Source organism: Alligator sinensis, unplaced genomic scaffold (genome assembly GCF_000455745.1).
Source record: "Alligator sinensis unplaced genomic scaffold, ASM45574v1 scaffold505_1, whole genome shotgun sequence".
NCBI lineage: Eukaryota > Metazoa > Chordata > Crocodylia > Alligatoridae > Alligator > Alligator sinensis.
In genome coordinates, this window is record NW_005841940.1 from 2,971,449 (window position 1) to 2,998,429 (window position 26,981).

The following is a 26,981-nucleotide window of genomic DNA, read 5'->3' on the forward strand; positions in this document are numbered from 1 at the left end:
GAATTCTTTCTTCAGGGACTTAAAGTTCTTGGCTGCTGCTCCTGCAGCATGTTCGGTAAGTGGGGTATGATTGTGCCACTGCACCTCATGAGGTTCTTCCCCGGATTGCAATGGAAACATTGTCCTAGTGCGCATCTACATGAGACTCTATGTCACCATAGCAACGAGTTATGGTGATGTAGCTTATCACTACAGCGATGTAGTATTTGCAGGCATGAACCATGACGCCGACGCTATTGTGCAGTAGCAACAAGCTACTGTGTAGTAGGGCTGTGCGAAGCTTCAGGTGCTGATTTGATTCGGAGAAGATTTGACCTGATTCAGTGGTTGAATTTCCAAATCTGAATTGAATCAGGAGACCAATTAAAAGTTCTGAATCAATTCGAAGCTCTCCAAATTGATTCGGAAAAGATTTGGAGAGCTTTAGTGATTCGGGCAGTCCCTGCTCACCATAGCAGGGATCTGGACCCAGAATCTGAGCTGGTAAGTAGGGGGTGGAGGAGGGGAGGCTGGAGGAGGGGGGAGGGGACCATGGGGGGACCCCTGCCAGGCCCCATCCGCTGCTTGCTCCACCATTCCCCCTGAGTACGCCTGAACCCCCTGCCCACTTCCCAAGCCCCCCCCATGGCTGCCCTGCCTGCCCCAGCTCCCAGCCCTTTAAAAAAAACCTGGATTCACCAGGTGTTGCTGGGTGGAGGGGTGATCCCCACTGTCCCCCACAGTCCCACGCCACGTGGGGGGTTCTGCCATGAGCCCCCTGGCCCCTACCCGCTGTCCCAGCCCCCCCATGGCTGCCCTGCCCACCCCAGCTCTGGCCCTTTAAGAAAAAAAAAACCCCAAACCACCCCTGGACTCCTGCAGTGGCCTCAGAGCTTCTTGGGGGCTTGTGCAGAGCCTCCCTTGCAGTGCGGGGCAGCAGGGATCACCCCCTGCCAGGCAGGAGTCGGAGAGTCAGGCCTTTTTTTGTTTTTTGTTTTAAAGGGCCGGGAGCTGGGGCAGGCGGGGCAGCCATGTTAGCAGGTAACAGTAACAGCTGCGCCATTGGGCACATGTGTAGATGCACCCCTACAGTAGCATCTTTGAGCCAGGTGTAGACCCAATGCACACTTAACCACAGGAATTTTAGCAGCTCTGCTTACCATGGAAGTATAGGTGATCATAGAAACTTGAAAGCCAATTTGGAGGGTCCCACCAATTCCGAGCACAAATATCATTTGAAAGAATTTCTGGTACTGAACCTGCGCAGAAGAAAAAAGTGCTCTTTAAGTATGTGATAACACCAGGACATTTGTAAACATGTGTTTCATTTTCCAGACATACACTTTGTTTGCTACTATGTGTCCTACTGGCACCAGAAAAATAGGGAGCAGTGTGGAAGGCATTTGCAGACTCTGTTGCCAGGCTTTGATTACTTTTGCACCATCACAGACAGGTATCATTTCTGGTTAATTAGCTTTACTGTTTCTGTGGTCAGGCCTACACAGTTCTCAGTCTACCACCTTTAGGCATCTTAGCTTCTCAGGATCTTTGTGATTTGTCATCAAGTTGCTTATGGTTCTTTTCTGGTTGATGCTGGATCTGGAAGTTAATTTAGTGAAGAGGATACGAAGACTTAATCTGTAGTAGCCTTCAAGTCAATATATCATGAACTAATACATAGAGGGTATGTCTACATGTCACTGTATGGCGATGTTGCTATGGTGCCATGCTTTAGTACTTTCTTTTGGAAGTACTAAAGCACAGGCGGGTACTGCACTGTACAGGCGATGCACACTTCGATTTCCCTGCTAAGTCGTTGGAGCGGCGCACTGTAAGTGGGGAATGCACCACTACAGTGACATAGCAGGCAATCTCGTGTAGACCCTCATGATCTCTACGTTGCCATAGCACTCTGTACAGTGACAAAGCATGCTGTTACGTTGCCATAGGGTGATGTGTAGACATACCCTGAGAGGTGGAGATGGGCATGATCCAGAACTGTGACAAATGACAACAGCTGTAATTTTTTTTCTTATATGAGGACAGGCTTATCCCTGGAGAGCTCCTGCAGAGTCTCCTTGTTCTGAAACAAAGGAACTATAACCTTTCTTGGAATATAAATATCTGGGAAGACTTTGGGTAGAAGAGACTATGAGATGGTATATGCTTTAATGGTCAAATGGATAAAGAAGTGTCCAGAGATTCAGATGTTCTGATGCCACCTTGAAAAATGGTAGAAAGCTTCTCCACCCAGTTGATCCTAACCTCTGTGGTTCCAGAAAACAAAAATAAAGCTCCAAGGTTTTGACAGTAGCAAAAATAAGGGATGTTCCCTTGAAGGGAGCATCAGCCTGCTCTCCTTGTAGATGGCAGCCCCTTGGAATTTTTTTAAATTTTGGAGATATCTTTTGCCAGTGTCTTCTGGCACTAGCTCCTAACACTACTATAATAGGTCTTTGCAGTGTACAGGATGCCCTTTTCAAGCAGAATACACCTCAGAGAGCAGTGGCCCATTTGAAGCAAAACGGGACAGAGGTAGAAAACATATGACATAAAATCACTGGCAACAAAATGAACTCCTGTCAGATCACTGATGTCTAATTTGTCTTAGATCAGAGTGAGTTGTCCTTATCAGAATGCTTCATTCTATGGGATAGAAAAAATAAGGTTGTAAGTACAGTGATCTATGATGATGGTACTGCTAGGCAGGCCACTCAGCCAAGACCAGATGGTACAGGCAGTCCTTGACTTACAACGTTTCGAGTTACAACGTTTTGCACTTACAATGTTTATAAATTGACACCCTGTTTCAACTTTCTGATGTCAGTTTCGACTTTACAACACTTGATCTGATGCAACGCCACACCAGTGAACAAGTTTGCTGTATCACCCATCTCCCTGGACAACATCTGTCCAAACTTCCTTGGACACTTTCTTTAAGAAAGCAGACAAGACTCCAGAAAACCCTGCAGCCAAGACTCCTGAGAAGACTCCAGCCAAAAACCCTTCAAAAAGTCCAAACAAGAGCCCTTCAAAACGTCCAGCAAAGTCACCTCAAAGAAGTCCTTCCAAATCAATATGATTGCTATTTACAAGATAAATACATTAATGTAGCTATATTACTCATCTATAACTGATTGAGTACAAAATTCTGGGTTATTTTTGGTGAAAATAGGGTATTGGGCCTTGGTTCAGGAACCAACCCCCCATTTATAACGTTGTTTCCTATGGGAAAATCGGTTCAGAATTACAATGTTTTGACTTAAGACATGGTTTTCAGGAACCAATTGTGTCATAAGTTTGAAGACTGCCTGTATAACTTTACAGCTGTTCATTTGGCAACTTTCTCATTCTCACCCCAACTTCAGCAGTAATTTCTGGAATGTAGCTAGTTGGGAAAAGAAATCTTTTTCTGTAATTTGTTTGCTAAAAAGGAAACATTTTTCTCTTGGGGATTCCAAATTGATTCTGAACATATTTTTTGTTTTTGTTTTAAAATGATGTTTTGAAATTAAATAAGAAAAGTTTCATTTTTAATTTATGTTGTTTCATTTTTTTAACCTGGAAAACTTAAATTAAATGACATTTTAGTTGATTTAAACTAATATTTTTATGAAACAAAAATGATTTTTATTGGAACTCACATTTTTAGTGAAAAATATACATTTCACTGGGACTATATTTTGGTGGGAAAAAATTCTGAGGTCAGCTTGAACCAATGACCTATCAGTTTCTGAGGCTGTCCTCTAGTGACACATTTCTATTTCAGTGAGGGCACTCGGTCACTGTTTCTTTTCCATTCATCAGCCTGGTTGTCATCTATATTTCTTGAGGCATTATTATTATTCTCTGTCACTGGATTATACTTTCACCTGTTTTGTGGGCATTTCCTCTCCTGCCAGGAGCTAAGGAACAAACATTTGATGACTTTGCCAAACCCTTGTTTCCCAGCTCTTCTCAGCTATCAAGGAACTTCTAGGGATTTTTCTTGTACTAGTGCTCTTTCTCTTTTCCTGTTTAAAAACATCACTAAAAACATACATTTTTGCTTTTTCAGCCGTCCTAACTGCAGAACACAAAAAATGTTACTGAAGGAGGTCATACTGCATTACACACAATAGTTTAAAAGGTGTCTTAGTGAAAATTTATTACAGGCACATTGTCAACTTCATGCACATTTTACAGTTTTCATCATTTTAAAGGAACCCAAGAAGCTTCATGATATTTTAAGTAAAGGAAGACATTTTGATAAGAATTACAGACTTTTGATTAAAATATCATAAAAAAAAAGTGAGAGAGGAAATTTCACACCCAGTAAAATGGAAACAGTTACAAGATTTCAAAATGGCTTGCAAAGTCAAGCTTTGGTAAGCGTTAACTTTTATTGAGTAGAAGGCAGATTCTGCATACTGAAATATTGATTTTTGTCATTTTTGAAGTGCTGATTGTATTAAAAATACCAGGTACTATAAGGAACCTCAGGGTACTCACCAGGTTGGAGAGGAAGTCAGCCATCTCTGTTTAAAGGGGCTGCTGTGTCCTGTCCCTGACAGATCTCTGTTATCAAAGATTCCTGTGTTTCTTCACCCTTGTGTGCTGGTATGACAATGGGAACTGGCACCATGGAACAAAAGTTAAATTTTAACTTTGTTTTATTTTGCTTGAATTATGTTCTTTTCAGTAATTGAACAAGGTCTAAAACTACTGGGTTAAATATTTCAGCAAGGGATGTGTCCAGCCCAATCCAAAAAGGGAAAAGTTTTCCCTGCCCAGGGAGGGGAAAGAGACGAATAGTTTTCATTTGAAGGGCGCTCATTGATTTGGGAGGGGAAAGAGACAAATAGTTGGGACATAACAATCTAAATGTTGTTTCAGGGATGGTGGACTGGTTTCATTCTTGGTTGTAAGTTCTATAATGTTTCTGGAGTGATCTGGAGTGATCTCTACCTAATTTAAAAGGCATTTGTACACTAACTTATGTCATTGTGAAATACAAAATTATTTGTTTTCTCTTTGTAATTTAGTCTATAATTGTGCAACCCATACTAACCTAGGACCTGCTTACTCGTGAGAGCAGGCCAGCTGAAGCCGAGGGTAGTAAGTGCTCCAAAAGGTGAGAGAAGATTGTACAGCTGGGACTTTAATCATTAAGGCCAGAACTCAGGCTGTATTGTGACTCCTTTACATCATTCTGTAGGTACAAAAAAGTTTTTAAAAACAGTATCCAGCTGTGAGATGGTCACACAACTGTTTATGTGTCCTATCGTGACATAATACTAGAGTAGTAGCTCCTACACTCCCTCCTGTAGCCTATGCCAGAGGCATGACAGGGGGAAGGAAAGGGAATGGGTATGATTAGACCCCCCTTTATGCCTGATTGATCTTTTTCTGTTGCCTTCCAGTTGCCTGAGACTTTCCTTGCTACAGCAATTATTGGGGGAGGGCACAGGTAAGCTTCACACCACCATTACATTCACTCCTAACCTACACAGTGTGACCCTCAGCTACAGCCTTGGACCTGGCCCTCAGAACCTGCACTTGAAGCCAACGAAATATTCTTATTTATGGAGAGGCTTCCGGCAAATAGCTGTGAGTCAAGTCAAAAGAAGTGAGAGAGTGACCATTAATAGCAAAGCTTCAGTTACTTGTGTAACTACTAGAGTCACATCTTTTATAACCGATGGACTTGAGTGAGGATGCCTGATCCTCTGGAATGCCAAAGCACGACCAGCTCGATGTTTTAACTACTTGGAATGGTTTGAGGTTTTACACTCTGCTCCTGCTAAGCACCAGTGGCTTTCTAGCTGTTCAGGAATGGGTATTGTGTAAACTTAGTCACTATTGAAAGCAACTATATTTTGGAATGTTAAACACCTACATTAATACATATTTAATACATTATTTCAAGGCCATGGTGATTATTACAGGTTATTACATAATAGATTTTGATGGTACAGTATCCTAATAGTACCTAACCATGATTTTTGCTAAGGGTAGTTACTGGTTTTTCTATATAATTTGGGCTGTTAGGTCTGTTATGGCTTTTAATTTGGAACTGCCCCACTTTGGTAAAAATATCAGGAGGCATTGTGCTGGGTGGAGCAAAGGGACACTGACTGTGACTGGCCCTACATGTGGATTGATGATGAAACACAAAGAAGACCCTTACCTCCTCATCCTCTTCCTCCTCTGTGTGGTTGTACGAAAGCCAGCCAAGATTTGTCCCTTATTATATGACAACATGAAACCCCTTCAAGTTCTCCTTTGGAACCATATTTAAGTTGTAGTGTATGTGGTGATAATGAATCATGGGGGAGGTGCAAATTTGAACTGCTTTTTTCCTTGTCATGTGCTTTTCACAAATTCTTTGCCCATGTTGTTTAAAAACAAAAAATTGATGCCAGCAGGCCATAATTAACAAACAGTCCAGCAATGACGAACCATGCACATGTGTAGTAGAAGGAAAAAGCCATGATGAAGAAACAAAACTCTTTCAAGTTTGCAGTTATTTATTGTGAACACTGAGTGAAAATATTTTTAGAGCATTAAGGAAGAGTGCCTTTGCATGTGCTTTAAATATAGTGAATCATAAAATATTTTTAGCATGAAAAATGAGCAGATGTCGCATGGCAGTATTTCAGAAGTAGTGGCCTTTGGTATAAATGGCTATAGGATGTATATGAAAGCAGATGTGTAGGGTCTCACTTCTCTACCACCTATGAAGAGACCTTCACATTTTCCTACCAATTATACAAGTATGGTGGGTATAGATCTGCCATTAAGTGTTGTTTCACAGAGGTGTAACAGGGAAGCAGGGTGAAGAGACCAGTGTAGAAATAACAAGACATGGTAGTAGCGCGATTGGTAGCACTGTAGTTGATGGGGGTGAGTGTATAGCATATGGGTAGAAATGCATAGGTAATTTATGGCTGATGATGACAATTCTTTTATTTAAACATAAGCATAAAAACTACATAGTTTTGATCTTTGCCGTGAAAAAAGTTCAGGATAAAGTAGCCCTCAGGAACCAGTCCTGCTTATATTAAAGTCAACAAAAGACTCCCTTTGGCCTCAGTGGCAGCTTTAACAGAAGTTGGATGGAGGCCCTAACCTCTGCTCCCAAATTCATTCCATTTAGTGGGTGGTGTTTAATGTTATACAGAGCATTTTCTACAAACTGATCAGGTTTGTAGAAGGGAAACTTCTAGGGAAAAGTCAGGAGCACCAAATAAGTAACTTAAGATTCTGAAGGTTACGTACTCTACTGTATTGAGATACAATATGGGCTCTGATTCAGCATAAAACTGCTGTATCGTATCTTGACATTTAATGTGGACCACAGAGAGAAAAAGGGAATCTTGATACAGACATTTTTGCTGCATCCTAAATACAAAAACTTAATTTTTTTTTATGTAGCTCACAAGAAATCTGTTGTTAAGGCCGTATCTTTTACAAAGGCAGACAAAGTTGTTTTAGTAAATACATGGCTACAACACCCTGGTTATCTTTTACAATCCTTTTCCTCACACATTATTTTGGGTTGTATTATTGTTCTTAGCTGCCATAGATAATTCATCCTGACGCAAAGCTTTTGTGAATCCACTCTTAACCCGATGATTTGCTGTTTTATTAGAATGTATTCTCGGGCAGTAACAGGCAATTGAGATATTAAAGGAGTCCTAGGCTACAAACAGACAGCACCTTTTTCCTGGGAGAAAATATTTTCTATCAGGTCAAAACGTAATTGTTGAGATATCTATGTTTGTTGTTCCGAAACAAACCCTGAAAGGGTTTGCAGGAGAAGTGCTAACACTTTGCCCCAGGATGTTGTGATCTGAATGGTTGTCTCAGGTTTACATCATTGGAACAGTGGAAGAAAAGTGGCAGTGCATTCAGCCACTCACTAAACCTTGATTGGAAATGTGATGGATGTGTGCTAGGGCTGTGCAAAGCTTTGGTCCCTGATTCGATTCAGCGGAGATTCAGCTTGATTCGGTGGCCGAATCTCTGAATCTGAATAGAATCAGAGGACCCTTTAATCTCTCTGAATCGAATCGGAACCCTCCAAATTGATTCAGAGATTCAGACATAGAGACAGCTTTAAATGTTTTTTCTACATACCCCTAGGTAGCAGGGGCTCCTGAATGCTGTGATTCTGGGGTGCATGGAGTGTCCCACAGAGGTGCGGGAGGCTCCCCAGTGTGCTCCACAGCAGACCCAGAAGTGGACCAGATGTCCTTCAGGGAGCATGCTGGGGCCCCCCCCCCCACCTCCCTGGCTCAGTGACTGGTGCCTCCTGGGTCTGGGAGGGGGGACACCTGCGGTCACCCTGTGGCTGATCGCTGAACTGGGAAGGAGCAGGGGTGCCCTCCAGTGCGCTCCCTGACAGACCTGGTAGTAGACCAGAAGTACTTCCAGTCCACTTCTGGGTTCACTGCTGAGCACATGGAGGGCCCCCGCCGCACTCCTGTGGGACACTCCAAGTACCCTAGCATCGCAGCAATCACAAGCCATGCCTGCTATGTCAAGGTATGTAGAAAAAATGTTTAAAGCTGTCTGCGGTCACCCTGTGGCTGATCGCTGAACTGGGAAGGAGCAGGGGTGCCCTCCAGTGCGCTCCCTGACAGACCTGGTAGTAGACCAGAAGTACTTCCAGTCCACTTCTGGGTTCACTGCTGAGCACATGGAGGGCCCCCGCCGCACTCCTGTGGGACACTCCAAGTACCCTAGCATCGCAGCAATCACAAGCCATGCCTGCTATGTCAAGGTATGTAGAAAAAATGTTTAAAGCTGTGTCTGTGTCCAAATCATTGATTCTCCGAATCAGCATCGAATGTTCAGATTTTGATTAGGTCAAATCGAATCAGGGACAGTGATCCAAATCAACGAATCAAATCACTGTCCCTGATTTGGGCCAAATCCAAATCGAATAGGGCCTGCTTCGCACACCTGTAATGTGTATACCGATCTCATGACTTTTCTCAACCTTTTCTGTACCTTTTCACTGGGTGGTTTAAATCATTTTCAGAATTAACCGCTGTGGAATATTTAATATAGGAGAAATCAGAAACTTAATTTTTTATATATGTATGTTCTTTTTACTGAATATTTTGATATTAAAATTTCCTTAAAGGGTTGCTGTTCCCTCTTCCTTAGACTTACAGTTTTTGTACTTGGGAACCTTCTGGTTTCATAAGTACCAACTCCATAGGTGCTTCAGGGCTCAAACATGCACTGAAAAAAATCAACAGGTGCTCAGCACCCATGAGCCATGACTGTTTTGGTTTTACATGTTAGATCTCCCTGTGGCTATTTCCAGACTTTAGAAAAAAACCCAAAACGTGCTTTACCAGAAGAAGCAGTGCGTTACTTCAACTCAGCTCGGCAGTATCTATAAAGACTGGGAGCTTCAGCAGAGCTTTTTGGCACTTTTAGCTAAAGCTGATTCAATCAGCTATTAAAGTAAAGCTCCTTTTTTAATGCCCCATCCCCCCTCACAGAAAAGCACCCACTGGCAAAAACCAAAGTAAGCACCTATGTATGGTTTAATTAAGAACCTTATGACAGTGCACCTGCAGCGCTTGCCACTTTAAGGGTTGAGTCAGGCAGCCAGCAGGTGCTTGATTGTGGTAGCCTTTTTGGAACACTGGCTGCCTATAGAAACACAGACGTTTGCTGCTGCTGGCGCAGGCAGAATCATCGCCTGGCTGAGCTGCATGGAACATCTAGCAGGTAGGAGCTGGAGGCTCTTGGTCCTGGGCGTGACCTAAAACTGCACCCTGGTGGGGAAGGGTAGCTTGGTGGGGCTCCTGGGGTCCGGGAGTCCCTAGGAAATGCCAGGCCAGATACCTCCCCAGTGAAAGGTGAGGAGGGACACCTTAACCCCAGCCCCCATTTTCAGGTGGGCTTTGGAGGCAGTAGTGGGGACAGGCATGGCTGCGGCCACCTGAGCCCATGAGGGGGATGTAAGACCCCGGGGAGTGAGTGTAGTGGGGCCAGGCTCAGCAAACGGAGTGCCACCTGAGCCTATGGGGATGGTCGACCCCGAGGCCCTGAGAGAGAGGGCGGTGTAGTGAGGCCCAAGGGAAGAGAGAGGAGTTGTGTGGCCATGCATAGACTAGGGCTGAATGGGAGTAGGCCTGAAGGGTTGTGTGTGAGGTTGGGCTGAGTAGGGATGAACAGGAGTAGACCTGAAGGTCAGTCCCAGGGGTGCGTTGAATAGGGCTGAAGTGGGAGTAAGCCTGAAGAGCAGTGCAAGGGCCAGCCCTGTGAGTAGCTGATTGGAAAAATGATGTGAAGACCCCAGGGTGGGGCATGGTGCAGAGGTCCTACAGTGGGCACGGTAGGAACCCCATGTGAGGGGAGTAGGCCAAGGTAGGTCTTCAGATGCCTGAGACTGTAGTTGGGCCAGAGGCCGAGTATGGGGCTCAGGCAGAGCGTGAGGAGGAGTCCTGACCCCGGTAAGTCCTGCACTGCTAGGAGGCTGAGTGTGGGTCAAAAGTAAGACCGATAGTTGAGCACAATGACCTGCTGCTCCGGTGGCGGGGTGGGGAGAGTGAGAGTTTCCATGAGACCCTGGAGCACCAGTTGTGGTGTGGGTTAAGAACATCATGTGGATGCCATCTGAGAGGCATGGGCTGTGGCGCAGGGGAGGTCGGAGCCACAGATAGCACCCCCTGGCATCAGGGCATGTAATAGGCAGTCTCCCACATTTACCATCCATTTATGGGAACACCAAAGTCGTGGCAAGTGAGACAGAGCAGATTGCCCCAGAGAGGCAGGTGGGCAGGACGGCATGGGACCCAGCCCCTAGCTTGCCCCCTGTTACAAACCTAAAATACAGTAGTTCCCATAAACAAGAAGAGGGAAGTATTGAACCACTTAACTTAGCTCTGCATATGTCCACAACCTCACCTCTACAATTAAATGAAAAGATGCTGCCCCTTTCCTTTAATTTAAAATGTTTATCTCTTATTTTTATAAAACATAATAAATAAAAAATGGATCTTTTCCCATCATTGATGCTATATTTTATAAAAAGCTGCAACAAATTGATACATTTCTGCATCATCCAATAGCATAATTTTATGTTTTAAGTATCATTAAAACAAAACGTTGAAACATACACATTCATAAATATATAAAACTATGTGAAATGCTTGCAGTTAAATGAGAAAACACATGAAGCTTGCCTTTCTGAGTGATGTTGCAGATTTGACAGACCATCTTTGTCCAATGATTTAAAGCTCAGAAACTTGGTCTCTTTTTTGAGAAAACATAATGCAGGTTGTGAATTTTTTAGTGAAGTCATTTGAAATTGTTATACTGAGAAACTCACTGGTTTCTGCTTGAGCTTGATTTGAGATTTTTGGATTAGTTCTAACCTGAAGCTCAAAGTGAACTTCAGAGTAGAAGACCTATGTGAATCTTGACTAATGAAAATGTTTGTGCAAAAAAAAAGACTTGTAAAGTGACTTCTTCACGGTTTGTGTGACCAGACTCTGGAATAGATTCGGGGGAGGGGGGAGGGTGCAGGCCCCTACTCTGGAGATCTTCAAAAGGAGACTGGACACCTACCTTGTTGGGGTTATTTGACCCGAGCAGTCTTTCTTGCCCAGAGCAGGGGGGCTGGACTTGATCTCACAAGGTCCCTTCCAGCCCTAAACTTCTATGAGTCTACCAATTTATCACAGCATGTTAAACTTGACATCATCATATTTTGGAGCTTCATAGGGATGAGCGTTACACACAAAGACGTTGTCTATGTGTATGAAGAAAAAACAAGGTGATAATGCAAATGAATAGCGTAGCTTTGTTTTGTTTTTCGGTCTGTAAGAATCAACATCTTCAATTTTAAATAGTAAAAGGTCTTTTCATTGGCCATTAGAAGCTGGTGTAGGACATGTGTTCCTCAAGGAACTTCCTTCTCACAATAGAAGAAAGTTTTTTCCCAGAATATAACTTGGTGAATTCCTCTGTTATTTCTGTGACTGACTTCCCTTTTGTCTCTGGAAGGAAGAGGTAGACGAAGATCACTGAGCCGACAAGAACCCCCATGAATATGAGGAAACAGAAGGGACCAAGGCTTTCCTAGAAACAGAAATTAAAAATGAGAAATAAGTATATTTTATTTTGCCTTTCCCTTCATTGCCCCTTAATGTGGGCATTGTCTCTTGGAAATTAGTGCAGTGGACATTTTAAGGTGGTTCTAAACACTTTGATTGGAAACATGTATTGGAAATGTATTGCTGTCCTACTGAGCCCAGCCAAAGTTGCAATAGGGACTTCAATTAGGAAACAATCAGAAACTGATTTGAATGAAATCACTTACAACAATGAATGGGAAAATCATTCCAACCACAAAAAGCCCCGCCCAGTTGAGGCACCCTCCAATCACAAAGGCTGAGGATCGAGATGATTGGTTGAATATTTCAACCATGATGGACATGGTGGCTCCACCTGAAGAATAAATAATAACAAGGAAGAAAAAGTTCAGCAACATTCTTTTTTCCCCCCTTTTCCATTTCCTTCCTGATGAAAAGACAAAACAGAGTTATTTTAGTAACTTCAGGGCCTGATTTGAGAAGGCATAGGGCCATAGGCCTCTATGGTTGCTAAACATTGTAATCTAATATTCTTTGTTAATTAGGACACTGCTAAATAATCAGTCCCAGTTTCTTTCTTTATTAACCCCTTTCTTAATTAATCTCTGCTCTATTCCAGTGTTAATGGGTGCCTATATACATGCGCTCTGATGCGTTTCAATTAGAATGCTCTAGCATTGCCACAGCATCATGTGTATAAGCCCCTGCGAGCCAAAAAATGGCTGCTGGGGTTTTATAACTAAAGCTCATTGTATGAGCTTTAGTTAAGGCATCCCATGGCCATTTTTAAATGTGTGGGGGCTTAATACATGTGATGCTGTAGTTTTTTAATTAGAGCTCTCTCCGGGAACCCGTCTAATTAAAAGACCCTCTCCTCCCCAGCATGTGTATAGGCACCCAATGTGCTGAGGTAAAAAGGCCTCCCTTTATAGGGGTATACCTGTATAATTTGACTTGATCTCTGTGTATGTATCTCTTTCATTCCCCACAGTCCAATGTTATTCTACTCAGGTAATATGCACCATTGGATAGTTTGTTCCTGTACATATTGATCTACTCACATGGTCCAATTCCAAAGAAGAAAACAAATAGGAAGATCAGAATGACACTGCAAAAGGACATCCAGTTATATTTATTCTAGAGGGAAAAACACAGTGAGAGCAGATGTTTGCTAATAACACAGTGGGAATGCAAGCTTCCTTGATTTCTCTTACAGAGCTCTCAAATAGCAAAGGTTTAAATGTGTGAGAGTCCACAGGTATATCATAGATAACTCTCACTGTACAGCAGCATTTTTGCTGGTGGATGGAGGTACTGAGTACTCATTTAAAATGTAGGACACTTCTTTCTGGACGGCACACAACAGATTAACTTTGAGGAGGTTCATAACTTGTGAAACAAAGGTGCTGGTAAAGATGCGGAGTTAAAGCTGTGGTTTATGCTTGTAGGATGTTGGAAGGGGTTAGGTAGAGCTGATAAAGTTAGATTGGGACACTAATCACAAGAAGGGTAACAAAAAAGTTTGAAATCTAGGAAAGAAGTTGTAACAAAGAAAGGAAACAAAAGAGCACAGGAGGCTGACTGCGAGTGTTGTTACAGAGGGACTTGTTGGATCTGCTACCATGCTGACCAAACTTCATTTTGTGAAATCAAAAAATGTTTGTTCTGTAACATACAGCTTTTCTCTGTACAAGGGAAAGTCAGCAATAAAATGGATCTTCAAAAGGACCCATTAAAATTTTCTTCCTTACCTGCAGGGAGAGAGTTATTGTGAGAAGAACCAGCACTAAAGCCATCATTGCATAGCCTTTCCACAGGAGTGTCTTCCTGCCAAACCGCTCAATGGTAATGGTCTGGAGGGCAAAACATACAGTGACTTCACTATAAACATGGCAAATTCTGAGTAACTCTCAGTGTGATGTGACTTACACAGAGTATAGTGGAGAAGAGTTCACAGAGTCCAACACCCAGTGATATATATGGGATACGGCCTTCTTCAAACCCAGCTGTGCACAGCACCTCAAATGTGTAGAAGTAGACCTATAAAATCCAATGAAAGAAAAAAAAAGGCACTTTACACCACAGTCTCTGGTGAGGTATATTATTACTGAGAAAAGAGGTGGGCATCAGATAAATGCAATGAATTTTACCAGTGATCAATCCTGTACTTTTTTGCCTCTTGCTAGAGTTCTTAATAAGAGGTATTTCTACATATTTGTGATACGTTTGATCTTTTGACAGGTCCAGAATGTAACTGTTATCTTTTATCAACAAAATAGATAAAGCATGGGCAATGGTATCTGAAAATGTCTACACACTGGTCTGCCAACAAAACACAACTGTAGTGTGGAGGGATCATCCTTTTATTTACATTTATTGGGCCAAGATTTCACCTGGTGAAAATCAAAATAAGTCTACTGATTTCAGTGGAGTTATGCTGATTTTTCACCAGTTGAATACCTGATCCACTAATGTCAAAATCTGGATTTTAATATATGGGGATTTTGTGGGTATGTTTACACTGGACTATTTTGACTGCTTTTTACTGTTGCCACCACCTTTTTCAGCTCCATTATAAAACTGCTGTACACAAATGGCTAGTTCCTGGTAGCACTGTAGCCTTGATATGTAGATTGGTAATGGGTTAGGTTAGGTGTCATGGTCCTTATATTGGCATCTGCTCATTGGAAGTAGCAGTCCCATTCATGAGTGGAACTGAAATGATGGTAGAGCAAGTGGAGAACTTAAGCAGGGTGACTGTATGGGACAACATGAGGACACTGCCTGCCTGCCTGCTTGCCTAGGATTACATTGGTTTCACTCTTCCCAGTTTCACTCCGAAGTCACTGACACATTGGCACAGATCTAATCCTACAGGAGGGCTTGGAAAATGGTGAGGATAAAAATCAGATGTAAATAAAGTAGGCAAAGAATGAAACAGATGGAAAGGAACTGACAGAAAAAATGGGAGCCACATCAGTTACCCAGTGATGTATATAGCTATAACATCATAGTGGATGCTGCTCTTATCATAAAGATGATTTGACTGTATTGCACAACTCAGAAGTATTATATCTTAAAGCTATCAAATGAATTGCTTTATACAGCTTTTGAGAAACCAGGAAGGAGTGGGAGAGAAGATGAATGGTACACACGGCTCCTATCTGGCCAAGACTTTTCAGTTTTTGGCAGCTTGTCCCTGCACTAGGGACCTCAGGCTGCATAGAAGCACTGCCAACAGGTCAGAATGGAGTAACAGTACACAGAACCACACATTACTTCAGTATGGATGGCTGTTAGCATCTTGCTGGCCTGTTGCCATCCTGGGGACCTGAACGCTGTTATCAGCTGCAGTGGGACATCACAGGTTGTCTCCAGCAATAATTCAGGAGAAATATCCTTAAGCAAGCAAAGTCTCACAAAGATTACCCTTTATAGTCCCTATATACCCTTTCCTAATAATCCCTAACATTTACATAGTGTTTTTCAGATTTGAAATGCTATGGTTACATTAATTAATTAGTCTTAAAAGATTCTTGTTTGAGAGGTGAGTACGTATTATATACTTCATTCTATAGTGAGGGAAGATAAAACAGAGGCACAATGAGGCTCAAAGCTGTACAGTGAATTAGTTGCTGAGCAAGGCATAGAGCTAAAATCCTCATGATTTTCACCCAACTGAAGTCCTGTGGGGGACACTGCAGTGTTTGTGTAGGGCCTTCCCCATCGATGCCTGTGAAGAACACTAACATTTTAAGTAGGGAAGATACCTAACTGCATTGATGCCACAAAGCTGCATCACTATGATAACAGTAACCAAAATGTACAACTGCCAGCGCAAGGATGGGTCTTTCATGACTTGCAGGATGCTCATAGATTTGATGCTTTTAGTTGCAGCCTTTTCTTCCTTCATATCATTGAGTTCTGCTTGATGGTCCATCTCACCCCACAGTTTATCCATGGCTGTGTGAAAGAAAGGGTAAAACATGATAATTCCCCTGTTCACCCATCCTTCTATTTTTAGTTGATACAATCATGTTTTTAGAATATTCACTAATTGTTCACTTCACATAGTAGCTCCATCAGTCATTGAGTGAAGCAGTCTCTCAGACATGTGAATTATAATTACCATGCCTTATAATTCTGATTGTCGAAGGGTATGGACCCATTTCAAAATGGGAACATTTCAAAAGGGCAGCAGCTGTTACATTATAATTGTTACATGGGAACAATACAAATGCAGCAAAACCACTCCAACTTTAACACTACTTTATCCCATATATGTGTCCATATCGATGTGCTGCACATGTAGGTGTCCATGCCCTGAAATGCAGAGCACCCACAATCACAGTTGAAATCAGTGAAAGTAATAGGTGCATCTTAACAAATTAGATCATGTTATTTGCCAGTCATTAGTATTTAGCACGTTACATGTCTCAGCACTGCATTCTGTCTATATTTTCCTTTTTTTTATTCCTGCTGTCTATATGGCCCTCATCACTGTAGAATCTAAATGTGTTCCTATTATTTAAACATAGTCATTTCAGTAAGTCTCCCTTGCTTTCCCTATAGGAGAAGCATCTTGATTATCTTATAGGGCTTTATACGTATCTGTTTATATATAGCTAGAGGCAGATACATGAATATATATGCATTGATACATATGCATGTATGACTATACATATTGCATACTTATCTGCATTTACTTCTATGTTACTGGGCATGTTGTGTGCCAAGAACTTGCTGAAAGAAAGCTGAATTTAACAAATGGGTTTTGCATTTAATATCAGGGTGGTGAGGTCATTGTTGGTTACTTCTGACTCATGGGGATGAATTCCCTATTCTGTGACCATCTTCTATGAATACTTGATCTCTTGGATTCATGAGCTTCTACCCATAGTTTCACATTTGTATTGTTTCACTGGAACATAGCTGTCGTATGGGGTCAGAGTAAGAGAGCTGGTTTCCCAAGGAGGTCAGCTCAATCACACAGAGGGGTTTCAATATCAGGATGCAGACCTTGAATTGGACTCTGTACACAATATAGAGCCAGAAGAGACAGTCGAGTACTGGAGTAATATGACCTGTGCTGTGAAGCAGACCAACTGCTGAGGACTGCACTTTGTATAAGACATGTGGCTTATACCTCGATTTTAATGGATTACAATTGTCATACTCGTTTGTCACAAACTCTTGGATCACCATGAGCAGATCTCTCTTAGACAGAACTAAAATAAAGCAGAGAGGTAAAATCTGCTCATATTACCCTTCAAGCAGCCTTCCTCATCATCCTTTTGAATTAACAGGTAGGGTGGAGATTCAGGAAAGAATGGCAGAGTGACCAGCTGGATCAGTGCTGCAATTCCGATGAAAGCCATCAGCAATGGCCACAAGGATTCAGTTCCTAGAAATTCACTAGAGAGTACAAGGAAAACATGCATATGATAAGACTTTAATTCAGTTTGTTTTTGGAGAGAGAGAGAGAAGAAAATACAGAAAAATGAGTAAATAAGTGAAATATACATTTAGTTTACCTTAGTCCCATAATTTGCCCTAAGACTTTTCCTAGTGACCAAAAGAAACCAGCAGAAGAGTTTGCAAATCCTCGCAGTTTCTTGGGGGAAACTTCTCCTGCATACTGAGGGTGTATAGTCATACAGAAGCCTTGAATAGAGATGAAAGTTGGGAAGGAGGTGAAGAGACAGGATAATTATATTCATAAGGAATAAAATATCTTTCTAAATTAGGGCCAGATCCTATTACACACCTCTTAGGTGCCTAAATAGTTCTTGGGCATCTCACTAGGGTCTTATTTTACTTGCTTGGGTCCTTGAAAAACTGTTAGCACATCTACTTTTATAATGTGCCTTTGCCTTTTCTCTGCGAAAGTAACTTAATTCCTCATCAGTAGAACTGGCATAATTGATACATACATTTGTTTTGAAGCCAGGATGGGATCAGCAAATCTTGCCACATTTCCAAAATGGGGTATTTGTATATTCTATAATCTTAAACTATTCTTAGGGAAGGGAAACCTTAATATGTAAGAAGATGGAGCATTTTGAAACAGGGAGGGGAGTGTATATGAAGGGTAATGTGATGTCCTACCTGCACTGATGCCATAGAAGAAGCGTCCACACAGAACCATCTCAAAGGACTTGGCCATCTTACTGAAGCCCATGAGAAATGCAGTTGCTATGATAAGTAGATTGTTGCACATTAGGCATTTCTTTCTGTAACAGTGCACAAGAAACTTGTATGAAAGTGCTTGTCAATGTATATCACTTCTTATGCCATCTGCTAATGTCTTCCTTTTATTGTGTTGTCCAATCCAAGATTATCATTGAGTCCAAAAGTGTGGGGTTCATTAAGTCCTTTTATGTTGCATGGCTTAAATTGGTTTTATGTTACATGGTTTAAGTAGATGCCAAGGGTAGTAGAAGGTCCTCTTTCTGTGCTGCCCATGTGTGAGCACATTATTCAGATAAAAGGAAAAACATAGTGAATGTAATTATCCAGTTGCACTTTGGCCTAGACACAGTGGCCAAGCATTCCTAGCTTGTGAAAACTGCAATTGGATCTTTGACAAAATCAATCAACCCTGACTTTAGTTATGCATTTTATCTAAAAGAAGCAATATAGGGTTCCACAACACTACTCTCCAGTACTGATTTGGGGTCCCTTAAATAAAGGACTAGAACTAAAATTGAGTAGAAAGTGGTGATTCTGTGCTGGTCCAGCAAGGCATCAGCATTCTTGATACTGTATTAGATAATGCATTAGATTTTGCTACACATGTCTACGCTGTATGGGTTTATCAACATGTATTTGGTGATAGAACCACAGAAAATTAGGGTTGGAAGGGACCTCAGGAGGTCATTTCATCTAGTTCAATGTCCTGCTTAAAGCAGGACCATCCTTAACTATATCATCCCAGCCAAGGAAAGCTTTGTCTGTCCAGGTCTTAAAAAACTCCAAAGATGGAAATTCCACAACTTCTCAGGGTAAACTGTTCCAGTGTTTTACTACCATCCTAGTGAGAAAGTTCTTCCTAATATCTAACCTAAACTTCCCTTGCTGCAACTTGAGACCATTACTCCTTGTTCTATCACCTGCCACCACTGAGAACAGTCCAGCTCCATCCTATATGGAACAGGTAGTTGAAGGCTGCTATTAAATCCCCTCTCAGTCTTTCTCTTCTTCAGACTAAATAAGCCCAGTTCCCTCAGCCTTTTCTCATCAGTCACATGTCTCTGCCCCCTAACCATTTTTGTTGCCCTTTACTGGACTCTCTCCAACTTGTCCACATCCTTTTTGTAGTGGGGGGTCCCAAAACTGGACATAGTACTGCAGATGTGGCCTCACTAGTGCTGAATAAAGGGGAATAATCATTTCCCTTGATCTGTTGGCAATACTCTTACCAGAGCTGCCCTGTATGCTGTTAGCCTTCTTGGCAACAAGGGCATACTGTTGGCTCATATTCAGGTTATTGTCCACTGTAATCCCCAGGTCATTTTCTGCAAGGCTGCTGCCTAGCCAGTCAGTCCCCAGCCTATACCATTACACATTACATGGGATTGTTCTGTCTTAAGTGCAGGACTTTGCACTTATCCTTACTGGACCTCATGATATTTCTTTTGGTCCAATCCTCTAATTTGCCTAGGTGTCTCTGAATCTTAGCTCTACCCTCCAGCATATCTACTGCTCCCACCAGCTTGGTTTCATTGCAGACTTGTCGAGGGTGCACTCTATGCCATCTTTCAGGTCATTGATGAAGACACTGAACAAAACTGGCCCAAGGACACCCCTGGGGCACTCCACTTGATACCAGCTGCCAACTAGTCATCAAGAAATTGACTACTACCCTCTGAGCCCGATGCTCCAGCCAGTTTTCTATCCACCTTACAGTCCATTCATCCAACCCACACTTCCTTAGCTTGCCTGCAAGGATGTTGTGGGAGACCACATCAAAAGTCTTGCTAAAGTCAAGGTATACCATATCCACTGGTCTACCCGCATCCAGAGTGAGTCATTTCATCATAGAAGGCAATCAGGTTGGTCAGGCATGACTTGCCCCTGATGAATCCATGCTGACTGTTCCTAATCACCTTTTTCTCCTCCAAGTGCTTAGAAATGTATTCCTTGCGGAATTGCTCCATGACTTTACCAACAACTGAGGTGAGGCTGACAAGTCTGTAATTCCCTGGATCCTCCTTTTTCCCTTTCTTAAATATGGGCACTATATTTGCCCTTTTCCAGTCATCTGGGACCTCTCCCAATTGCCATGAGTATTGAAAGATGATGGCCAGTGGCTCTGCAGTCATGTCAGCCAACTTCCTTAGCACCCATGAGTGCATCCCATCCAGCCCCATGGATTTGTATATGTCCAGCTTTTTAAATAGTCCCTAACCTGTTCCTTTGCCACTGTTGGCTACTCACCTCCTTCCCAAACTGTGCTGCCAGAGATATGACTTAATTCTGGCTTAGAGAAACAGGTGGTAGAAATGGCTGCAGGGCAGAGCTGAGAAATGTAGTAATACAGACAGTGAAGTAGTAGTGAGCTGATGAGAGCAGGCAAGCAGAGCCCTGGAAGGAGCAAGAGAGGCTGGGGGATTATATCAGGGAGAAGCAGATGCAGCATCCCCTGAGAGGAGTGGTTGCCATCAAAGGATATTTATTATAGATTAGAGAAGAACACCCTTGAATCTGAGAGGAGTGTTGGAGCTCTACTCAGGTAGTCGGTTTGAACCAGTGTAGATAGTAAAATCTGCCAATTGTAGAGAATGACTGAAATATTTAAGTCCTTTGCACAAAGACTCAAAGTCAAAAGACTATGAAACCTAAGTCACCACTTCCCTCTGTCCCTTTGAGCAAGTCTCTAAAGCCCTCTATGCCTCATTATTCCATTTTAGAAATAGGGCAGTGGATAATAATAATAGTTACTTAGCTTTCTTGTAGAACACTATGAAGATTAATTTATTAATATTAATATTTTTCCACTTTGGAAGTAAAAAATTCTGTATTGATGCTAAGTATCATTATCTGTTTGGGTACTTAATTTTATAGATCCTGATGAACCAATTCAGAGGTTCAGGGTTAATACTAATCAAGGTTTTGGTCATCAGATTATTTTATTGAGTTCTTGTCAGTTTAATGTGAATGTGCTATTCCTGCCTGGATTCATCATGGGGTTTTTTCCACTATGAAAAATGATAATGCTTAGGGCTCAAATAGCTGTTTCCCAAACATGGCAGGTAAGGCAAATACATAGGAGTTATATGATACTGGTTTTTTTCACTTTCTACCAAGTTCCTTTTGTTTACAAGTTTTGATCAACAAACTCTTTTCAAATATACACACTTTCCATATTTAGTAGTTAGGTATCCACTGCAAAGACACCCCAGCAGTCCGCCAATGCCGTAGATTGATACAATGAATGACCATAGCAACATAAGGGTCTTCTGGCGGAGAGGAGAGCCATATCGTTCCAACCAAGTTTCATTGATAAATCTCTTAACATGCTGGTAAGAAAAAGAGGATGTCATTATCAATAATCAGGAGGACAGTGCATTGCTCACAGTAATTCTTCATTTAATTAATAGATTTTTAAAATTTCTCAGCTGTTGCTAGTTACTTTATAAGATATGTTACAAATGAGTGATCTGTTAGTGAATAGCTGTTTAGCAAAAAAAGGTCCCCAGTGGCTGGCACCAAAGTTTTCTTGCAATTTCTGCTCCTTGTGTCCTATAATATCTTCTTTGCAATTCTCTTAAAATTTTGTACACTGGAATGTTGTATAAGCCTAAAGAAAGTCAAGGTATTGTACATCTATGGTAGAATTAATAAGTGATATTGCAAGAAATACTTTTTGTTTTTCCTAAAAAGAATGAAAGAATGTATTACCTCCAAAACTCAGGCTAATATTGCAGTGCTGACTTGAGCCAGATATAACATGCACTTTTTCTGTAAAGTGTTGCCCATACAGCTCAATATGTGCTTGATATATTAGTCTTAAATTCTCTTATATTGCCAAACCTGTCAGATAGTGATGGATGAGACATTTTTGATTTAAGCAGTGTTTAAATTGAGGTAAAAGGCTAATGAACAGACATACCGTAATCTTAATCCTTGGAAAATCCATATGCAGTATAAAATTAATGAAAATACACCCTCACACTGACATTTATTTCTGTAAATAAATTCCCAGAATTAAAAACACTGATAAATGATTACCATGTATATACATATATTCACGTGACATTTGTATGTCCCTTCCTTCCCCTCTACATTGGAAGGGACAATATAGACTGCAATGACTGTTATTAAGAAATCTCTATCCCAGCACCCAGAATCCTAAAGTATTCAAGTATTGTCATCATTTGTATTAATTTATTTTTTCTCTGAATTTGAACTTTGATGTGGTCTCCCTTTTAATACTAAACCAAAGCCTTATCCAGTATAATGTCCTTCTTGGATTTCCTTATTTTTTCAAAACGGTTATGATGGTCTCTTTGCTGTTTGGCCCAGGGGGCTGCTTAGTTTAATACTGTAGCAGGGCATTGTTGGTGCCTGTCACTTTATGAGCGGAGTCAAGCAGCCAGCAGGTGCTTGATTGTGGCCGCCTTTTTAGATCTTTGGCCGCCTGTATAAACACAGCAGGTCACCGCTGGCAGGCCAGGCAGTAACATTGCCTGGCTGCAAGACTCCATGGAACATCCTGGAGGTAAGGGCAGGAGCTGTAGAGGATCGTTTGGAGGCTCCTGGGCATGACCTAAAACTGCACCCTGCCAGGAGTGCGTGGCTTGGTGGGGCTCTCAGTGGCGCAGGAGCCCCCAGGAAATGCCAGGCTAGTTACCACCCTGGTCAAAGGTGGGTAGGGGCACCTTAACCCCAGCCCTCACCTTTGGGGGTGTCATTTAATATCAGAGGTAGTTGGGGCCAGGCATGGCTACAGCCACCTGAGCCCACTGGGGAGGGAAGCCCCATGGCTCCAGTGAGGGGGGTGATGTGAGATGTGGAGCCCCAGTGAGGGGGCGGCCCCAGTGAGGGGTGCGGTGTGGAGCCCCAGTGAGGGGGCAGAGATGAGGAGGAACCATATGTGAGGGGAGTAGGCCAAGGTATGTCTTTGGACACCTGAGACTGTAGTTTGGGCTGGAGGCCGAATAAGGGGGCTCAGTCAGAGAGATAGGGGAGAGTCCTGACCCTGGGAAGTCCTCCACTGCTGGGAGGCCGAGTGTGGGTCAAAAGTAAGACCTGTAGTCGAGCACAATGACCTGCTGCTCCGGGGAGGAGTGAGAGTCCCCATGAGACCCTGGAGCACCAGTCATGGTGTGGGTTAAGAATGCCCCAGTGAGGGGGGGCAGAGAGGAGGGGCCCTGGCAAGGAGGCAGGTGTGGAACCCCAGTGACGGGGAAACTAGACAGCATGTCCAAATGTATAGAGTTGCTCTGGGAGGGGCCAGGGCAAGCTTAGACCCCATCGAGTAATTGGCTGGCCACTACCCCGGTGAGGGTTGTTGGAGAGGCCCAAAAGTTGGTACGTCTGCCACCCAAGGTATGAGCTAGCTAAAGCTTATGGCTGAAGGGGCCCCCTCCAAGAGGGAGCAAGGCAGTACAAGTTGTCAACATGTGAAAGAGACCCTGTGAGGGAGGGTGGAGTGTGAGAGGCCCTAGTGAGAGGAGAGCAGTATGAATGTGTGTGTGTCTGAGGCCTGGCAATGAGGCCTTAGCTTGGCCTGGCTGTAGGCCAGGAGCATTATCATCTGGATACCATCTGTGAGACTTGGGCTGTGGTGTAGGGGAGGAATGGAGCCACAGATAGTGCCCCCTGGCATCAGGGGAAGAATGGACAGCTTCCTGCCTTAATTGAAATGTAATTAATTAACAACAAGGCATGGCAGGAGAGACAGGTGGGTGGCGTGCCCAAAGGCAGGTAGGAAGACTAGCACTGTGGCTAGTTGGGGACCCCCACTTTGCCACAAATACACTTACTGAACATACTAAACAAATGAACAGTGTGCCCTGGGGCATATCTGACAGGAGTGCTCCGCAAAATATGAGATGTTAATCCTGCTGGAAGGAGGATATGTATACACCACGTATTGTTATGCAGCATTCTTAAAGGAAGAGGAACTCATGTGTAGAGGGATTAGAGAAACAGTTGTCTTTTTGGACTTGAGGCATCTCTCATTAGACTCAAGGCATCCTCTATTACTTCTGTGAATTGAGTGGCACCCAATTTAAAAAACTAATTTATGTATTACAATACGCATCTCTGTGCAGAGGACCAGGCAGTGAGTGTGAGGAATTGGCCAGGCAGGGGCAAGTCTGAGCTTGCATTTATCTTCTCAGCTTATCTGCTTATCTCCTCACAGCTCCCAGTACCCTTCAAATGATCTGGCAGCACCCCAGGGTGTGACATCATGGTTGAGAATCCCTGGATCAGAATGCATATGGAAAATAAATTCAAACGAGGAGGTCCTACTGAGTTTAGAAGGAAAGACTCGGATTTTCGAGACGAAAAGACTCGGCCCCAGTCTATGCCTTATCTCATTCATTAATGCCATCTACAGGAATATGCTGGCCAAGCTACCTTTTTAACATCATCTGCACCACTTCTTCTGAGTCAATTTATGTTATAGCATTGAGTGGAATAAAAGGTATAGCTTTGTAATGAAGAGAAAAGCAGGATGTTCAAAATGTTCTTCAAGGCCACAGTTGGAAAGGGAATGATCCTGATCTTCCCAGTCCTGTGGCCATTCAGAAATTCTCCCGAGATACTATTTTATGAAGATGAGATTGTCCATTTTGCCCTCATTTTCTTCCTATGAATCTATTATGGCATTTAATACTACAAACTACCTTGGTAATAGGTAACTGAGGAGTAATGGGTAATGGATCCTGAGGAGACCCTGAAAGCTCCCAGAGGCATTTTTTTAAATCTGCCTATCACTGTAGAGAAGATTAGAGCCATGATCTAGCTCCATCCATCCATGCCCATTTGAGATCTCTAGGAATGTGGTTTGCTGGATAGACCTCGTCTTTGTGTTCAGATAGTGCCATGCATTTGTGGGTTCTCCTGTTGGTGTCTATTAGGGCTGTGCGAAGCCTCGGGTGGTGATTCGATTTGGAGGGGATTCTGCCTGATTCAGTGGCCAAATCTCCAAATCAGAATCGAATCAGGGGACCAATTTAAGGTCTGAATCGATTCTGGAGATATGGAGAGCTTTGAAAAGATTCGCAGAGCTTTGATGATTCGGGCAGTCCCCGGTGGCTGCAGCAGGGAGCTGCAGTTGACTCCAAACTGGTAAGTACTAGGGGCAGGGGAGGGGAGTCTGGGGCAGGGGACCATGGGGGGACCCCTGGCAGGGGGATCCCTGCTGCCCCATGCTGCATGTGGGGCTCTGCCCCCTCTGTTCCCCTGGCCCCACCACAGGTGCCCCACCTGGACCAGCTCTGGCCCTTTAAGAAAATAAAAGCCAAGAAAAGCCCCAGAACTCACTGCTCCTGGTGTGGCCTTGGGGCTTCAGGGGCTTGTGCAAAACCCCCCATGTGGTGCAGGGCAGTAGAGGGCAGTGGGGATCACAACCCCCCCCCCCCCCTGCTGGCAGGAGCAGTGAGTCCTGGGGTTTTTTCGGGGGTTTTTTTTCTTAAACAGCCAGAGCTGGCCAGGGCGGGGCAACCATGGCATGGCTGGGGGAGCGAGGGAGGGGTCGGGGCGCTTGTGCAGCACCCTCCATGCAGAGTAGGGCAGTGAGAGACAGCAGGGTTTTTTTTTTTTTCTTCACAAGTGATGGGAGCTGGGGCAGCCATTGCCAGGCTGGGAGAGGGGTGGGGGATTGGCCTGGCCTGGCTGATTCAGAGATTTGGCCAAATCAAATTGGGACAGTGATTTGAATCACCAAATCGAATCACTGTCCCCTGATTTGGCCGAATCCAAAGTGAATACTAGCCACTTTGCACAGGCCTATTGTCTATTAAATGAAAAGCTTAATTTGCCTGTTACCTCTGCATACTATTCATTAGGCCTGTGTGAGTAGGCAGCTATTCGATCTGGCTTCGGATCCGGCCACTTTGGATGGCCGTGATCCGATCCAGAGCTCCAGACCGGGTTCCCACTTCGATCTGGCCGAAGCCGCTCTGAAGCTTCTGAGCTACCTCGGAGATCCGGCCATAGGGTATAATGGGGAATCAATGAAATATCTATATCTTTGTTGTTTTTTGTCTGATTTGGATGAAACTTGCAGAGGTGGTAGCCCCTGGTGAGGCCACGAAGCCTGCCAAGTTTCAAGATCAGTGCAGGGGTTTGGGGGGAACTGTACCTCAAGTTGCTGACAGGCAAAATTCGTGACACAGATGACCCTGTGTGTGTTAAGGCACAGTGGGCTGAAAACTGCAGGGGTGGTGGCCCCTGCTCAGGCCACAAAGCCTGCCAAGTTTCAAGGAGATCAGTGCAGGGGCTTGGGGGAAACTGCACCTCAAGCTGCAGACAAGCAAAACTCATGACACTGCGTGTGTTAAGGCGCAGCAGGATGAAAGCTGCAGGGATGGTAGCCCCTGCTGAGGCCATGAAGCCTGCCAGCTGTCAAGGAGATGGGTGCAGGGGTTCTGGGTTTTGGGGCCCTGCACCTCTAGCTGCTGACAGACAAAACTTGTGACATGGGTGCTTGTGCAATTGACTGTCTCTATCTTGGGGCAGCTGATTGTCTGTATTGATTATTTCCTCTCCTTAGTCTGTCTGTGGTTTTGTAGGTGTTAATCCATGCTCGTTAAGTCATTATGTAGTAGCTAAGTACTGTGTATTGAGCTGGTCCCTGAGTGAAACATAGACCACCTTCCCAGCAACATACTCCTAGCCACCATGGACGTTACCAGCCTATGTACCAACATCCCGCACCAG

At 43.3% G+C, this 26,981-nt stretch overlaps 2 protein-coding genes across 7 annotated transcripts in view; both read right to left on the reverse strand.

Annotated features, from left to right (window-relative positions):
* LOC102372458 (solute carrier family 2, facilitated glucose transporter member 11-like) overlaps nt 1-4,598 on the reverse strand; it is an 18,794-nt gene extending 14,196 nt beyond the window's left edge. Inside the window, 2 exon segments of the mRNA XM_025199304.1 lie at nt 1,140-1,238; nt 4,471-4,598. Of these exon segments, the coding sequence (XP_025055089.1) occupies nt 1,140-1,238; nt 4,471-4,494 (123 nt within the window). The 5' untranslated portion in view covers nt 4,495-4,598.
* Nucleotides 4,599-10,963: 6,365 nt separating this feature from the next.
* The window catches only part of LOC106721969 (solute carrier family 2, facilitated glucose transporter member 11-like), a 19,351-nt gene continuing 3,333 nt past the window's right edge, over nt 10,964-26,981 (reverse strand). For 2 of the 6 annotated variants that reach the window (XM_014518171.2, XM_025199306.1), the window contains 10 exons: nt 21,444-21,604; nt 18,192-18,316; nt 17,618-17,747; nt 17,350-17,498; nt 15,859-16,046; nt 14,013-14,123; nt 13,835-13,936; nt 13,145-13,220; nt 12,311-12,438; nt 10,964-12,069 (listed from right to left, as the gene is read on the reverse strand). In XM_014518171.2, the coding sequence (XP_014373657.1) occupies nt 11,863-12,069; nt 12,311-12,438; nt 13,145-13,220; nt 13,835-13,936; nt 14,013-14,123; nt 15,859-16,046; nt 17,350-17,498; nt 17,618-17,747; nt 18,192-18,316; nt 21,444-21,604 (1,377 nt within the window). In that variant the 3' untranslated portion in view covers nt 10,964-11,862. Of the gene's footprint in view, nt 12,070-12,310; nt 12,439-13,144; nt 13,221-13,834; nt 13,937-14,012; nt 14,124-15,858; nt 16,047-17,349; nt 17,499-17,617; nt 17,748-18,191; nt 18,541-21,443; nt 21,605-22,197; nt 22,273-26,981 lie in introns of those variants that run through there. The other 4 variants (XM_025199305.1, XM_025199309.1, XM_025199308.1 and 1 more) reach the window with 4 other exon arrangements.